The sequence below is a fragment of the Herpailurus yagouaroundi genome, unplaced genomic scaffold (assembly GCF_014898765.1).
Source record: "Herpailurus yagouaroundi ecotype Mexico unplaced genomic scaffold, PumYag 141, whole genome shotgun sequence".
Classification (NCBI taxonomy): Eukaryota; Metazoa; Chordata; class Mammalia; order Carnivora; family Felidae; genus Herpailurus; species Herpailurus yagouaroundi.
The window spans coordinates 48,419,119-48,434,039 of record NW_024412396.1 but is presented as its reverse complement, the minus strand read 5'-3'; the positions used below and the strand labels follow the sequence as shown (position 1 = coordinate 48,434,039).

Here is a 14,921-nt window from a genome sequence, read left to right as displayed (position 1 = left end):
GTTTGGGCAACTAGATTAGAAACTGTAATCAAAGGCAATGTCTCTTAATTCCTGCAAATGTTCACAGTACCTAACACAGTACCAAACATGTAACAAGCAATTAATAAGAGGTTGATTTATTTTAGCCACTTTATAGTTCAGTACCAGTAAAGCATAGTGGAGAAAGAGAGTGAAACGAATCATTAAAAAGAATGATTTGGAGTATCTGTGAATTTCTGTTTTCCTCTCTAGGTCTTTATCTTGGTATTAGAGAGTCTCTAAATCAATAATCAGCTTAAAAATCTCTTACTTGTTTTTGCAAACCAATACAATCTTTTTTTACCAATAAAATCTTAATAATTATTTTGCTTCTCTTCAGTGACCACTCATTCAGCTGAACAATGCTGTACCTTCCTAGCAAGCATTACCTTAAACATCTAAGATCAGTCTCTTTTCTCCCCCCTTTAATAAATCTTTCATTTCTGTGCTCATTCATTCATCTCCCATCATTCATCTCTGGGAGTGACAGGTGCTAAGCAGCATGACCCTTTTCCATTTTCTGATCCTTTCCCATTCCTTTAATTCTAAGTGAGAATAAGTTCATTCTTCCTATATGGTTTCTAGGTTTGGTAACACCTTGGTATTTCACTACAGAAATAGGAGTTACCTGGAAACAAAACCATTCATTTTTGCAAAGAGCAATCGCAAGACTTTCTCCTTTTGCTCCCAGGTCAAATCTTCAATATCCACATTTCCTTGAATATCCGTCCTGAAGAATTTCAAAGGCAAAATGGCCAAAGTAAGCATCTCTCCTTTTTAAAATTTAAAATATGTAAATATGAGAAAAGAAAATTTCCAAACTGTAACTATTATGAGGTTTCCAAATATAATGACTACAAAGCAAACTGTGTCCATTACAAAAATCACGAAGTTGAAGAGGATATCAATATGCTAGCCATTCTGAAATGCTATGTAGTCTTTACGATAAAAATAAGAAAAACTATAACACAAAAAAATGTGTGCTCAAACATTAAGCAAAAGGGCAAAAAGTTGTAATATAACATTATGCATCCAGATACAAAAAGAAAAGGAACAATACAACAAAAACTGGTTGTTTACAAGGTGAGATTATTGATAAATTCCTTTTAACATTTCTTTTTGTATAAGATATTTTGCTATGAAAACAGAGTGACAAGAGGTACGTTTAGAAAATAACACGTAATTTATCTAGTCTATTTACCTACTTCCAAATAAGGCTGCAGCTAAGCTTTCCAGGCAGGTCTTTGGCTATACTATAACTTTCCCAGAAGATTTGTAGTCTATTTACTATTTATGAAAGCTGGCTGACACTGTAGAGAGTACTGTGTTTCACAATGTAAGAAATGTTTTTGCATATACATCAGTTGGGTTAGTTTTCTTTAAAAGTTTAGGTTTTGCCTTATGATCACCATATACTTAAATTGTCCTTCCCCAATCTGCCTCTTAAGCAGATGATGTAATATTTTAATCACCATTTCTGCCCTGCTGGTACAGGCAATAGAACACTGAGGTTAAGGTGAGAAGTTGTTCAGTAGCAAAAATGTCACACAGGGCAGAAGAGGAAGAGTCCAGTTTCTGCAATAACAACGTGGAGAATCATTTTATATACCTCTCTCTGAAATACCACTTTGCAGACAAAAAAATGTTAAATAGACTGGCATATGTATGCTAGGGACTCAACTTGTTTGATGTATTAAATTAAAAAAAGGACATGGGGCACCTGGGTGGCTCAGTTGGTTAAGCGTCCGACTTCAGCTCAGGTCATGATCTCACACTCCGTGAGTTCGAGCCCCGCGTCAGGCTCTGGGCTGATGGCTTAGAGCCTGGAGCCTGCTTCCGATTCTGTGCCTCCCTCTCTCTCTGCCCCTCCCCCGTTCATGCTCTGTCTCTCTCTGTCCCAAAAATAAATAAACGTTAAAAAAAAACATTAAATTTAAATTAAAAAGAGGACAGGGCACCAGGGTGGTTCAGTTGGTTGAGCATCCAGCTCTTGATTTCAGTTCAGGTCATGATCCCAGGGTCATGTGATCAAGCCCCACATCAGGCTCTGTGCTAAGCGTGGAGCTTGCTTAAGATTCTCTCTCTCTCTCTCTCTCTCTCTCTCTCTCTCTCTCTCTCTCTCTCCCCCACTCGCATGCTCTCTCTCTCTCTCAAATAAATTTTTTTTAATTTTTTTCTTAATGTTTTTATTTATTTTTGAGACAGAGAGAGACAGAGCATGAGCAGGGGAGGAGCAGAGAGAGAGGGAAACAGAATCCGAAGCAGGCTCCAAGCTCTGAGCCATCAGCACAGAGCCCCATGCGGGGCTCGAACTCACAGACTGTGAGATCATGACCTGAGCTGAAGTCAGACGCTCAACCGACTGAGCCACCCAGGCGCCCCTCAAATAAAATTTTTTTAAAAAGAGGAAATTACAGAGAAATTACTGGTAATACAAGTAATAGACTTCTAAATATGGCAAAAAGGTTTTAAAAAATTATGGTATGGACATTTTGAAGAAAACAGTCTTATCTTTCAGAAGCCACTGACCATGTCCAACCTTCCCAACAGATACATAGTTTAAAAGAACCTACTAATTAATCCATTAAAAAATAAATCAGAAAACACATTTGGAAGCACTGTTAATAAGGTGTTCAGTACATAGTAGTAGGGAGTCCTTTTAAGTTTCTCAAGCTAAGGCCTTTGAAGAACCTAATTGCACTGGGAGATAAAACTTTTTTTTTCAGAATATCTTTAAAATGCACTCTAATTTATGGTTCATAGGAGTTAAGAGTGCACTGACAGACAGAAATGCTAACAGGGAACAGTCATTGTATAAAGTCTACAACTGTCTCAAGCATCCTGCTACCTTTATTATGGTGGCAGTAGATCTGTAGCATGTATTTTGGAAACTTGCAAGGACTTTTGGTCAGTACCATAATGGGGTCCCACTCCTGGATGTCCTCCAACCCATAGAACAGTTCTGTGCAACAAAGAATTATTACAAAGAACTGTTATGTTGATTTCTTAAATTATATGTTTAGTTAGATATTATCTATGAATTTCATCTCAGTGAAAGGAACGTTACAAAATATTTGTGAAAGTAAGCTTATCAAAAATGTTTAACCTGAATCTGATCACACCTTTATAATGAATTTACAGAAAAGAAAATAAAGAACATGTTCAAAGATACTACAATGACATTCTATGGAACAAATGATCTAGTCTCTTTAATAAGTCTCTGTCTTGAAAAAAGGAAATCTACTAAGAATACCTACTAAGCCCCACACACAGTGCTAAGCACAGGGGTTATAAAGACAGGTAAGACAGTTCCTATCTTCGAGTAACTTAGTGAGTAATCTATTCAATACTTAGATATTATGTAACTGAACTCCTCAGAGTGCTTATTTCTCTAAAGGGCACAAAAATAGCTGCACAAAGGATAAAATATTAAAGCCATGATTAGTACCATTTCTCAGCCTCCATAAGATCTTGAGTTACGCTATTGGTGCTGTGATCTTTGCCATCAAACGTTCGGATCTGGGGATATTCTGTTCTTCCTGCACATGCCTCTCTCATTTTAAAATTGAAAGCAGCTTGTGCTACCTTTTTGTAATGCTTCCTGCCAAGTAGGATCTGTTGCTTCACTTGGTGCAGAGCATCTAAAAAGAAACTTTCCACTTCTGTTCTCTCATCCAGTATGTTCTTGGCCAGCTTCTTCACTCGATTCATTTCCCTGTCCTTCATCTGGAGAAGATGTTGCAGCTTGTCAATTTCAACCTGACCTGCTTGGTTCTCTATCATTGCCTGTCGCTGCATTTTTAGAACTTCAGCCTCAAACTCTCTGGTCATACAACTCAGGGCAGTCTCCAAGCTTACCACCTTTTTCTGAAGAGTTTGGATTTGTAATCTCTGCTGGGCAAACTGCATTATCTTTTCCTTAACCAACAGATCATTGATTTCCTAAAAACAAAGATGAGAGAGTTGATTTTCTTTAATCAATTTCAAAACTTAAAAGTTCCTCACTAGTTTCCATTACATCATTAGCTTAAATTTGATACCAGGTTGAGATGATGATATTTGGTATTCTGTGTACCGAGAGAAAAAACATCTCAGGGTTCTTCTCTGGACTTGTGAAGGCCACTAATTTTGCTGATTAAGAAACTTTCCTTTCTCTAAAATTCCAATAGTTTAAATATTTTATATTATCGAAATGGGTAATTTCAAAATCAATAAGATTATACAGTAAAACATTAACAACTATATACTGGAAAATGTTGCCTATCCTAGCCTATAGGCTAGTGGCCCATCCCTTTTCCATTTTCCCTTTCCTCCTTAGTAATAAAACTCCATTTGTTTTTGTTTTTGTTTTTTTTTCAGGAAGGCAGGAAGCCCAATTGAAAATTCCCAGTCTCCCTTGCAGTTCAGCAAAGCTATGTAACTAAGTTCTGGTCAATGAAATGTAAGTAGAAGTGTTTGCAGGACTTCCAGGAAGACTTCTAAAGGGGAGGGGGGGCATAATTTTTCCTTCCTGTCCTTCTTCCTTCCTGCTTTCTGGGTAATGGTTAGAGATCTAGCAGCTGCTTTGGGCCATGAAGTAACTTTGGGGATGTAAGCCATACGTTGCCCAGCAGAGTTAAGGAAACTGAGTCTCTGTTGACTTTGTGGCATTACCCTTCCAGCTCTGGATTGCTAACCTCCAGACTTCATTTAGAGGAGAGAATAAACCCTTACATGGTAAAGCCACTGTTGTTGGGGCGGTTACAGCTGAACCTATTCCAAACCAGTAATCAGAGACCAACTCTAAGCAAAGTAAAATGAGTATTCTAAGGTAGTAGAGGATAGGGTTTACATTTATGTTTCTGATATATTCTTTATAAAGCCAAGTCAAATACTTCTTTTTTTATGTTTGTTTGTTTGTTTGTTTATTTATTTATTTATTTATTTATTTATTTATTTATTTTTGAGAGAGACAGAGAGAGAGCACATGCTCAGGGAGGGGCAGAGAGAGAGAGAGAGAGAGAGAGAGAGAGAGAGAGAGAGGCAGAGAATCCCAAGCAGGCTCCGTGCTATCAGCACAGAGCCTGATATGAGGCTTGAACCCACGAACTGTGAGATCATGACCTGAGCAGAAATCAGGAGTTGGACTCTTTAACTGACTGAGCCACTGAGGCATCCCAAGTCAAATACTTCTTATGTCATTCTCAGAATTAATCCTTTCAAATAAGAAAGGTACATCATCCAGACAGAATAAAAATTGTCCCAAAGTCCTCATGTATCATTATTACACTCAATTCTTCATATTTACCAACCCAATCCTTAAATAAACAAACGAGCAAACAAACAAAAAACCCAGAAAGTCCAAATGGAGTGGGAACCTTCTGATGTAAAAGGAAAGTTTGAGTCTCTTGCAACTTCTGGGAGTTTTTTTGTAGAGCATCAGCTTCCTTCAGGTGGTATGCGAGGGCTTTCTGGAGATAAACATTCTCTTTAAAAACGGCTCTTCCAGCATGGTTCAGTTGCCTGAAATAGATAGATATGATCCCAAAACACAGGTGTTAAGTTTTAGATATTACCAAACTAGAACAATGACTGCCTTATCCCCCAACATTAAAAATAATGACCACGACATATTTAGTTTATGGTAGGGACTCAAAAGAGGTGGGGGATGTCACTAAGTTTTCACCAATGGAAAGTGAAAAGTTACGTGTTACTTCCAGTCCAAGGCAGTTAGGAGCAGATGGGTTTCCATGCTCTCTCCTGTCCATATGACTGGATGGAAGAAGTCCAAGATAGAAACAGCCCCAGTTCCTGAATCACCACTCAAGTAGAGCTATCAGACTTATACTGGATTGTTAAGCAAGAACTAAACCATTGAGACTTCGGAATTTATTAACACAATTAAATGTTACTTTCACTAACATACCTCATGACAACTCTATACAGTTGCTATGATTAACCCCGTTTTTAGATGAAGAAATTTAATTTCAAAAAGGTTAGGAAATTTTCCAACAGTCATGTCGGTATACATGTTGAGAACCAAAGTCTAACTTCAAAGCCAGGGTTATTTCCTCCACACCACCTTGCTGCAGAAAGGGTGGGTGAAAAAGGGGCGGGGACACAAAGAGAAAGAAATAACGAGGGAATGTAAACAAGAAAATTTGAAGAAAGCAAACCAAGAGAGAAGGGAGAAGACAATATGATGAGAACAAAACAGACCAGCAAAAAGTTAAGAAAAGCTATGAAAAAGAAAAAGGAGGCAGCAGTCTCTTACGCGATAGCTTCATGGTGAGCTCTCTCTGCCAGCATTATTATCTTCTTTTCAGCCTCTTGTTCTAGTCGATGCTAAAAAAGAAAACAGACTTTTTTTTTAAGTTTACTTATTTATTTTGGGGGTGGTGGCGGCAAGAGAGAGCCGCCTTCAGGCGGCTGAAGGACAGGCCTTCAGCTGTCAGGGCAGAGCCCAACAAGGGGCTGAATCTCACTAACTGTGAGATCATGACCTAAGCCGAAATCAAGAGTCAGATGCTTAACGAACTGAGCCACCCAGGTGCCTGTAGGCTATTTTAATAGAGTTATATTTCTAACAAATTTACACATCAAAAAGTGAAGTATTTATTTTATAATGCCAAACAAAATACTCCTGTCCACATGACCTAGTGTGAAGAACTCCAAGTACTGGTGGAATAGCTAGCAAAGAGGATAGTGTGAACACAGGAACCTCAGGGTACCATCTGGTCTCCCCATTAAAGAAGCAATATGACACATAAATAGAAAAAAAAAAAGTCCACATCAATATTGGAAAGTGGAGCTGGGATAAATTTCTGCTAAATACAATGTGGTTAGAGTCATTTATTTATCCAACAAATCCCTATTGAGCATTAGTATTGTATCAGATTTTTTAGATGCTGGAGATTCTGTGGTGAAAAAAAACAGATAAGGTCCCTGTTCTGACAGACCTTGTATTCTAGGTGAGATCCAAACAACGATAATAATTAAAGTGCACTGAGCTTTTACCATGTGCCAGGCATGGTTCTAAGAGCTTTATGTGTATTATTTACCTATCACAACAACCCTCAAAATTAGACACTATTATTATCACCAAGAACAAGGACTGAGGAAACAGGGAAAGAGAGGTTAGTGACTTGCCCAAAGTCAGATAGCTGGTAAGTGGCAGAGCAGAGATTCATATGCAGGCAATGTGATGCTTGTTTGCTCCCTAACAAGCAAACAAACGAGAGAATTAACAAACTGTGATGAATGCTGTGAATGTAATAAATGGAGTAATGAGATAGATAGTAACTGGGGGAGATTATGTTAGATTGGGGTTTAAGGAATCGATTTCTGAGGAAATGACATTTGAGCTCCTAAGAATGAGAAGAGCCAGAGCTGGAGGAAGAACATTCCAGAAAGGAACACCAAGTACAAAAATATGTCATTGGGAAAGGGCTTGGTGGTTCAAGGAACAGAAAGGATTAAATAGGGAAACAAAACACCTATAACCTGAGGGATGTCCTTTATATGACCAGGTGGAGCACACTATAGTAAGAGACAAATAAACAGGGCTTACCGGAAAGCCTCTGCCATAAACCAGCAGCACTGGGGTTCAAACCAGCACAGGAGTTCGTACCTAACCATGAAATTTACACCGAACATAGTGAGACAGCTACTGCTGTGGCTGGCCATCCCAATACTCATTCCCATCCTCCCTTTCCAGCTTTCACTAGTGTCTGGAAAAAAACACTTACTTTCAGCATCCAATATAACATGGCTCTGACCAATGAGATAGATGTAAGACAAAATCTGCTAAGAGCTTCTGGGAAAGCTTTCCCTTCTTCCTGTCTTAAACACAGACAAATCTTAGAGCTGCATTAACCATCTTGCAACTATGAGGGAAAGGCCAGCAGCCACCTACTTCCAGACATAAAAATCCTATTTATATAGGCACTGTCAGACATGTATGCTGCAATCTGACGAAGCGCTCCTAACCTTTGTTTGTGGAAATGCTGCACTTAGCAGAGAAGAGAACAAACAAGCTTAGGGGGTGGGATAGAGGGAAAAAGGCAAGTGAGAGCAGCCCATTCCTGAGGACTTCCACTCCTAACAGTGCCAGGAAGTGCCTGAGAAGGAAAGCACCAAGATGCTGCTCCTGCCCCATTCCTAGGTTATTTAATACAGAAACGGGAAATCTAGAGCCACTTTTTATGGCAAATTTTTTATCTAAACCTGATATGAGTACTTATTTGCCCCACCCTCAACTTCCTACATCCCTACCAGTTTCTGAAAGAAATCTGTTCAATTCTTCCCTAAGAATGAACAAAGGAAAGTTTAGAAGACTTAAAGAAAAACCATGGGTCCTCTGAAAAGCTTGCAAAGAAGTGTTCCAATGCACTTCCCACGATTTGGAGAATTAATGTCAGAGGCACAGAGAAATGTAGAAGTTTGTAATATGCTAAGGAACATTTTTGAGCCCCCTTTTTATTAACACCCTTAGCTTAGCTTGGCTTGACTAAGGAAACACCATCATGTGTACCAGAATGACCTCTCCCATCTCATCCCCCTATATAATGTGCTACATGCAGCTTTCCTTCCACTAGGGGAACACCAAGCTGAAGGGACTGTGTCCTGAAGCTTCGGTAAGATAACAATCCCTCTTTAGGATTTCAAGAATCTCTGACTAGACACTGAGATATCTAGAACAGGTTTCATTTTCCCTATTTTTTTATCTGCTGTGATTTGATAAACAATCCTCTAATAAGATACCAAAAGACGGGGCGCCTGGGTGGCGCAGTCGGTTAAGCGTCCGACGATCTCGCAGTCCGTGAGTTCGAGCCCCGCGTCGGGCTCTGGGCTGATGGCTCAGAGCCTGGAGCCTGTTTCCGATTCTATGTCTCCCTCTCTCTGCCCCTCCCCCGTTCATGCTCTGTCTCTCTCTGTCCCAAAAATAAATAAACGTTGAAAAAAAAATTTAAAAAAAAAATAATAAGATACCAAAAGAAAGGTTGACATGTCTCAGAGTGCATATAGATACTTATAATGTTTTAGTAAACAAAATATTTCTTCTTTTTAAAAACAAAATATTTCTTAATTAACACTAAAGTGTTGTACCTTTTCTTCAAAAAACTTGCCCTCCAATCTTCTAAGAGTCTCCTGATGTTTCCGCTCCATGTTCCTTAAATTCTCCTTGAGCTATAATTACAATAACAAAAGAAAAAAAAAGATCAATAGGAAATGAGGGTGACTGAGGCACATTCCTGGAAAATTCTCAATAAAAAAACATTTTCTGTTATACATTATTTCTTAATCCTGAACACACAGGAAAATTCCATGTCCCTACCCGTGAGTACCATATTTCCCACCAATCGTCTATAGACTTACAAGATCAGTATTGAGTTTCTAAAAAGTTATTCATGAACAACAGTTCCCAGAACAGACAAGTTGTTCTCATAATCATATTTGCCAAATATCTTCATTTAGGCATGTAGACTCATAGAATCATAATATTTTAGAATTGGGACACCTGGCTGGCTCAGTTGGAGGAGTGTGTGACTCTTGATCTCAGGAGTTCAGGTCCCACGTTGGGTGTAGAGATTACACTTTAAAAACACAATATTTTATTTATTTATTTATTTATTTTTAAATTTTTTTTTCAACGTTTATTTATTTTTGGGACAGAGAGAGACAGAGCATGAACGGGGAAGGGGCAGAGAGAGAGGGAGACACAGAATCGGAAACAGGCTCCAGGCTCTGAGCCATCAGCCCAGAGCCCGACGCGGGGCTCGAACCCACGGACCGCGAGATCGTGACCTGGCTGAAGTCGGACGCTTAACCGACTGCGCCACCCAGGCGCCCCGAAAAAAAAAAAAAAACACAATATTTTAGAATTGAAAGGGACCTTAAAAGTCACACCAGACAATCTCTCACTTAATGTAGGATTCTTTCTATGAGAAAAATATCTAGAGACAGAAGTATCACAAATTCAAATGTCATTAATTCATTAGACTAGCCTTTCATAGTTCCCATTTTTAGAAAATTCTCCCTAGTATTAATCTAAAATACATCTCCCTATGATTCTCACAGATGGATCCTTCTGTCCTAAAAACATGTATACATGGAATAAAAAGGACATAAAACTCTTCTAGGCCAAGAAAAGTAAGCTAATTTAAAGCTATATTGTAGTCTACATTTACTGGCAATCAGTCAGGCTGAAATAAGCATACTCCATCTAATCCATTAAAAAAGGCAGTAGAGTGTCCCATGAGACAACTGTTTGACTCTGGGCAAATCACTTCTCTAAGTCTCAGGTTTCCAGGAATAAGAAGAGAATAATAATAGTAACTAGCTCATAGGGTGTGGCCATGATTAAATAACAAACAATACATGTAAAGTACCTAGCTAGAATAGTAACCATTTAATATACCAGCTAGTTATTATTATATCTACTATTGTCCTCCCTTATACTTAATAATTATCCTGTGATCTCTGTCCCAAGTGTATTAAATCTCCATTTTATATGATCTGTATTTTTCTCTCTGTATTTTTCATACATTTTTTTAAAAATGGCTTCTGATATCATTAAAGACTGAAAATTAATGTCAGTGTTCATTAAGTTTATGGAAATGTCTATCATCTTAGTGTGTGGGAAGATGGACCTTTCAAAATCCATAAATTAACAAATGTTTCTAAAGATAATTAGGTAATGCCTACCAAAAACTGTTCTTTTTGGGGTGCCTGGGTGGCTCAGTTGTTTAAGCGACTGACCAGCTCAGGTCATGATCTTGTGATTCTTGAGTTTGAGCCCTGCATCAGGCTGACTGCTGTCAGCACAGAGCCCACTTTGGATCCACTGTCCCCCTCTCTCTCTGATCCTCCCCTGCTTTGCTCTCTCTCTCTGTCTCTTTCTCTCTCAAAAAAAATTTTTTTTAATCTTTTTTAAGTTTTTTTTTTTGAGAGAGAGAGCAAACATGAGCACACGAGCAAGGGAGGGAGAGAGAGAAGTGAGAGAGAGAATCCCAAGCAGGCTCTGCTCAGCACGAAGCCTGACCCAGGGCAGACACAGGGTCCACCTTGGTCCAAACTCAAGAATCAGATGTTTAACTGACTGAGCCACCCAGGTGGCCCCTATCAAAAACCTTTAAAAGTTTATGTTCTTTAACCTACAAATTCCACCTCAGAGAAGTCATCCTAAATACTAATTACAGATGTAGAAAAACATTTTGTTACCTAGGTGTTCATCAGTTTATAATAGTGGAAAATTAGAAAAAAGTTCAGATGTCTAACAATGAGGGACTAATTAATAAATCATGATACATCTACCCATGATACATCTTACCTAATAAATCATGATACATATGCCTCGACTAGTCAAAAGATTTTATAGAAAAATATGTAATGGCATTGAGGGGTACCTGGGTGGCTCACTCAGTTAAGTGTCTGACTCTTGGTTTCGGCTCAGGTCATGATCTCACAGCTTGTGGGACTGAGCCCCCCATCTGGCTCTGCGCTGACAGCATGGAGTCTCCTTGGGATTCTCTCTCCCTCTCTCTCTGTCTCTGTCTCTCTGTCTCTCTCAAAATAAATATAAACTTTAAAAAACAGTACCTTTTTAAAAAAAAAGAAGAAAAAAAAATATGTAATGGCATTGAAAAATGTTCACAATAAAAGTGAAAAAGTCAGGGTAACAGTTTGTACATAATAACCTCATTTTTTAAAAATTAGCATATATATATATTTGAAAGATGGCTTTTATTTATTTATTTATTTATTTATTTATTTGAGAGAGAGAGAAAGAGAAGAGGGGGAGCATAGGGAGAGAAAGGCAGAAGAGAGGGAGAGAAAGACAGATGGGGGAGAAAGGCAGAAGGAGAAAGACAGAATCTTAAGTAGGCTCCATGCTCAGCATGGAGTCGGACACGGGGTTCGATCCTACAACCCCAGGATCATGACTTGAGCTGAAATCAAGAGTTGGATGCTTAACAATCTGAGCCTCCCAGGCGCCCTCTAAAATGCCATGTATTTTTAAACGTCTCTACATAGAGGAAGAAAAAGAGAAAGAAAATAGACCAAAATATTTAATGGTTATCTCTAGGTAGTATAACTGTGAGGAGAGGGCCTTTAATTTTCTTCTTTTTTATCAGCTAAATTTGCTGCAATGGGTATTATCACTGTCAAAAGAAGATAGACTAAAACAAATTATTTTAAAATAACTGCAACCTACCAATGTATGCTCCTTCTGTTAATTACATAGATAGAAATCATTTTTTTCTTTAAAATTTATGCTTTGAATATTTTTTTGATAATCTAAGTTTAACTAGCCTCTTTTCATTTGTATAGTGAATTCCATATACACAGTATAATTAATTTTCTTCCTTTATCTGTATACTCCCCTCATTTTAAGTTCACGGGCCTCTACACCTGCCCTAAATCTTCCATATTTTGGATTTCAGAGAACCACCTTATTTTTTCCCACAAACCAGTATCTTTTGCCTGAATTTTAAGTCTTCCTGGCCCACGTCCCTTTTGAAAAGTCCGAAATCTATTTCTCCATTAGGTGGCAATATTGTTCTTAAAAAAAAGAAATCATACCTCTAGAATACCCACTAGTTAATTCATTTTGATTCAGATTGTAGTATACCTATACTTAAATTTTTTTTTTCAACGTTTATTTATTTTTGGGACAGAGAGAGACAGAGCATGAACGGGGGAGGGGCAGAGAGAGAGAAAGGGAGACACAGAATGGGAAGCAGGCTCCAGGCTCTGAGCCATCAGCCCAGAGCCCGACGCGGGGCTCGAACTCACAGACCGCGAGATCGTGACCTGGCTGAAGTCAGACGCTTAACCGACTGCGCCACCCAGGCGCCCCTGTATACCTATACTTAAGATAGCTATTGTGAGAGTTCCTAAAAAGTTATCAATCTTAAATTGATTCAATCTTCAGTATTTTCATATTAAAAAATTTGATATTCCTTCTAGAAAATTTTAAGCTTTTTTTTGGAAATTATTAATTGTAAAGTATTTTGAGTATATATTGCAATGATTTAATATACATATACATTATGAAAGGATTCCTCCCATCTAGTTAGTAGAAAACTTGATATTCCTTCAATTACATTCTTTAAGTTTATTTATTTTGAGAGAGAGAGCTCAAGCTGGAGGGGCAGAGGGAGAGAGAGAGAGAGAGAGAGAGAGAGAGAGAGAGAGAGAGAGAGATCCCCAAGCAGGCTCCACATGTCAGTACAGAGCATGATGTGGGGCTTGAATTCACAATCTGTGAGATCATGACCTGAGCCAAAACCAAGAGTGGAACACTTAACCGACTGTACCACCCAGGTGCCCCAATCTTCAATTACATTTTTTTAATGAAAAGACCTACTCAGAATTTAACAAAGATTTATTGAGCATTACTGTGTTATCTTGTGTTTGATGAATACAAATGAACAATGGTGTTCATGCCTCAAAGAATTTGTAACTAGCAGGGGAGATAAGGCAAATAATGAATATGTCAAGGTAAATGAGCTAAGTGGTAGAAAAGAGATAAAAAATGCTATGAAAACACACAAAGTATTACTTTTTTTTTGCTAATAATCTTTTTTCTTTTTTCCAGCTTGATGAGATAAAATTGACATATAAAATGGTATAACATATAACATGGTATAAATAAAACAATAAATAAATAAATAAATAAATAATGAGCTAACACCTCCATATTGTCACATAATTACCATTTCTTTTTTGTAGTAAGAACATTTAAGATTTATTCTCTTAGCAACTTTCAAGTATATAATACAGGATTATTAGCTATCATCACCATACTATACATTAGAATCCCCAGAACTTGTCAACCTTATAACTGGAAGTTTGTATCCTTTGACCAATATCTCCTTATATCCTCCTCCCTCCCAGCTTGGGTAACCTCTATTCTGTTGCTCAGAGTTCAGCTCTTTTTTAGATTCCACATATAAGGGATATCATATAATGTTTATCTTTCTGATTTTTTTCATTTAACATAACACCCTCAAGTTTCATCCAAGCTGTCACAAATGGAAGAAAATAAATACTTTTTTTCATAGAAAATTATTACTTTGATTTATGTTTTAAAATTTTTAATGTTTATTTTTGAGAGAGAGAGAGAGAGAGAGAGAGAGAGAGAGAGAGACCATGCATGCATGAGAGGGGGAGGGGCAGAGAGAGAGGGAGACAGAATCTGAAGCAGACTCCAGGCTCTAAGCTGTCAGCACAGAGCCCGACATGGGGCTCAAACCCACAAACTGTGAGATCATGACCTGAGCTGAAGTCAGACCTTAACCGACTGAGCCACCCAGGTGCCCCTAAAATTATGACTTTTAAACATGACTCTGGGGACAGCCTTATGGAGGATATGCATTTGAGCTGAGCCTTTGAAGAATCGGTAAAATTTTAATGGATAGAGATCTATTGGGAGTATATTCTGGATAGAAGAAACAGTTTGAACTATGAAAAAAATGGCGGAAAGGGGATGCCTGGTTCAGTCCATTAAGCGTTCAATTCCTGATATCCGCTCAGGTCATGATCTCATGGATTGTGAGATCGAGCCCCACATTGTGCTCTGTGCTGACAACACAGAGCCTGCTTGGGATTCTTTCTCTCCCTCTCTCTCTGCCCCTCCACCATTTGCTCACTCTCTCTCTCAAAATAAACAAAAATGAACTTTAAAAAATATGGCAAAAAGACTTCAGGGATGAGTAAATATCCAGTTTGGATGAATTAAAGGGGGTGTGCATGAGGAAGTAAAAGGAGAAAATAATGTTTCAAAATAGGTGTTGGGTCTTGACTTTCACATCAAGGCATCTGGGCAATACTGGGTTTACAAAAGAGAAATACTAAAGAAGATTATTCAGGGAGTTAATCAGAACATTTCCGTATTGGTACATACTTTGGACTGTGGT

General features: G+C 38.2%; 1 protein-coding gene and 1 long non-coding RNA gene across 7 annotated transcripts in view; one reads left to right on the top strand and one right to left on the bottom strand.

Annotated features, from left to right (window-relative positions):
• Positions 1-14,921, bottom strand: part of BBOF1 (basal body orientation factor 1) — a 49,317-nt gene that overhangs the window by 18,124 nt on the left and 16,272 nt on the right. For 5 of the 6 annotated variants that reach the window (XM_040477666.1, XM_040477667.1, XM_040477661.1 and 2 more), the window contains 5 exons: positions 9,106-9,186; positions 6,272-6,342; positions 5,376-5,520; positions 3,467-3,960; positions 647-748 (listed from right to left, as the gene is read on the bottom strand). In XM_040477666.1, the coding sequence (XP_040333600.1) occupies positions 647-748; positions 3,467-3,960; positions 5,376-5,520; positions 6,272-6,342; positions 9,106-9,186 (893 nt within the window). The remainder of the gene's footprint in view (positions 1-646; positions 749-3,466; positions 3,961-5,375; positions 5,521-6,271; positions 6,343-9,105; positions 9,187-14,921) is intronic. The other variant, XM_040477665.1, reaches the window with a different exon arrangement.
• Positions 698-13,632, top strand: LOC121032039 (uncharacterized). Its single transcript, XR_005791046.1, has 4 exons — positions 698-778; positions 3,160-3,318; positions 4,378-4,459; positions 13,601-13,632. It is a non-coding gene; the product is annotated as an uncharacterized LOC121032039 (long non-coding RNA).